The sequence below is a fragment of the Gavialis gangeticus genome, unplaced genomic scaffold (assembly GCF_001723915.1).
Source record: "Gavialis gangeticus isolate Ggan-Ray unplaced genomic scaffold, GavGan_comp1, whole genome shotgun sequence".
NCBI classification, from domain to species: domain Eukaryota; kingdom Metazoa; phylum Chordata; order Crocodylia; family Gavialidae; genus Gavialis; species Gavialis gangeticus.
The window spans coordinates 11,114,615-11,116,889 of NW_017729022.1; the positions used below are offsets into that span (position 1 = coordinate 11,114,615).

General features: G+C 35.4%; 1 protein-coding gene across 1 annotated transcript in view; it reads left to right on the forward strand.

The window, feature by feature from the left end:
• The first annotated feature begins 1,193 nt into the window (after positions 1–1,193).
• Positions 1,194–2,275, forward strand: part of PDZRN4 (PDZ domain containing ring finger 4) — a 224,796-nt gene continuing 223,714 nt past the window's right edge. Inside the window, exon 1 of the mRNA XM_019514589.1 lies at positions 1,194–1,480. Within this exon, the coding sequence (XP_019370134.1) occupies positions 1,412–1,480 (69 nt within the window). The 5' untranslated portion in view covers positions 1,194–1,411. The remainder of the gene's footprint in view (positions 1,481–2,275) is intronic.

Here is a 2,275-nt window from a genome sequence, read left to right on the forward strand (position 1 = left end):
CTTTGGAAGAAGGACATACTTCTTTATTAGCAGAGTTGTTGGATAAGGTACTATAGAGACAGAAGAAATCTTGATTTTTATTTCTTGCCTGCTTTGGGTGGGGGAGGAGAAGGGGAGCCTGGGTTTGTTACAGTCAAGGTTTTTATCTTTAAGAAACATACAGAGAGATCACATGCTGTAAAATATGGGAATTAAAGTAAGCATGGAAGTACAAGTGACTTCCATTACCTTTAACATTTAACGTGTAGGTTTAATTTTAAATGCATCCCTGCTTTTATACACATATTGAGAATTACTGAGCTATTATAATCGAATTTATAAATGGTAAAATTAGACACTGAGGCATTATATTATAGAAGCCATTGAATATTTAAAAGTCCAAGAGGGCATATCTGTTCAGTTTCCTGAAAAACTTAGGGCTGATAAGATTTACTGTACTATACTATACTCTCTTAATCTTTGTTTTACATGGTAAGTATACAAGTGTAACTCTGTAGGATATATGTTCACTGCATGTATATAATGTGTGTATGTATATAGAAAAATGATCTAATCTTATATTCATAGCATCTATACATGCACTGTATATTTACACATACACCTTATAGACTCACAATTATGGTATCCTTGTTTCTGTGTAGATTTGGCACTGTCAAAAGTGACTATAATAGTAGTACAACCATCTGGGTTTGTTTTATCTCCTTTTTTTTTTTTGGCTTTAGATATTCAACAACATACGCTCAGGTTTCACAATCACTTTTTTAAATGTGTAAGAAATATTCCTGAAATACATTTCATAATTCCTTTTGCACAAGGTGGAGACCTAACCTAAGACTTGGTTTTGTGCCTAGGAAATTCTTAGTCATGAATTAGTCTTATGATTACTGATAAAATTAAAAGACAAATGTGTATTCCTCTTTGAAATATTCTGTGCTTAATCCTTCTATCCTTATAAACAGCTATGGTATTGACACAAGTGAATTTTGTTTAACCACACTACATTTGCTTCTTAATTAGTAAATATTCATCTGTCATCAACAGCAGCTATGACACCCCTCCCCGCTAACACGTTCTGTCATAAATAATCAATGAGGCTCTATTAATATTCATGAGTCAGAATCTGTGTAGTCATGTGCACTGATGCAGAGACAGGGGGAGTGTTGCCATGAACTGAGTAGAAACTCTGTGTGTGTGTATACGTGAGTGTAAGATACTTAGGGAAAGGGAAGAAGAGCATGCTGCTACACAGTACCCTGGCTTGTGCTTCCAGCTAACAGTGGTGTGTCTGTGTTTCTGTGCTGGAGTGACTGATGAAAAACAGTGTTCAAGTCTGGAGGGTGATTCCCTGTCAGTGCATTTGCCTTTCAGTTCTGGGAAAATTAGAAGCTTTGCTCTTGTTTTGCTTGTTAGAATGGGCTGCAATCTGTGCACTTTTCAGAAGAGAGAGGAACACTACAAACTGCTCTATGAAGTTTCACAGGTGAGTGCAGAGGATATTGCCAGTGTCTCTTGACTCAGACTTTGTGCTCTTACAAAAACATTAACTAAAAAGGGATGTTTTCCCCCTGTGGAAATTATTAGTTAAGTTGTTCCTTTTTATTATTGTTGGGTGACTGTTGTTTTCTACTACTTTGCCACTCCCCCTTCAGATGACTTCCTGTGGGATCCTTTTAACATTTTTGTGCATCTTCTGCCAACATGCCAGTCGTATAACAGCAATTCTCATTGAACCTTATCAGTAATGTTGTAAGGGAACCCTTAGCTTTAGTAATAGGATTGTGGTTTCAGATCAGTTATACTATGGCTTCTGCAGGTGCTAGGATTTAACAGGTCTGCAATCTCAGGTATTTCTAACTCATGGAAGAAAGTTTTCATGGCAAATTTGTGCTGGTCAATAAGTGTATATAATTTTATGATTGATAGATGAATATGTCTGCTGAAATTAAAATGATCTTAATATACATTTGAATTTTCTGAACAGGACTTAAATAGAATAGATTTAAAGGATAATGGTTTTCTCAGGGTTTTTTTATGCAGACTGTGTATTATTTTAGTTTATCACTAAACAAATATCATAATATCTTCCAGTTATTTTGTTGCCTTTTCCAGCAGCAAGAATATTACTATAGCAGTTTGTTGTTAACATGTGTTTCCAGCTTATTCATAATAAGCGGGGGGGAGGGGAACAAGCACTTACCATAATAGCCCATAATTTTGCACAGATCTTATTGAATCTCTGTTTGATTTACAGCATTTTGTTTGTTTTCTTTTGGCA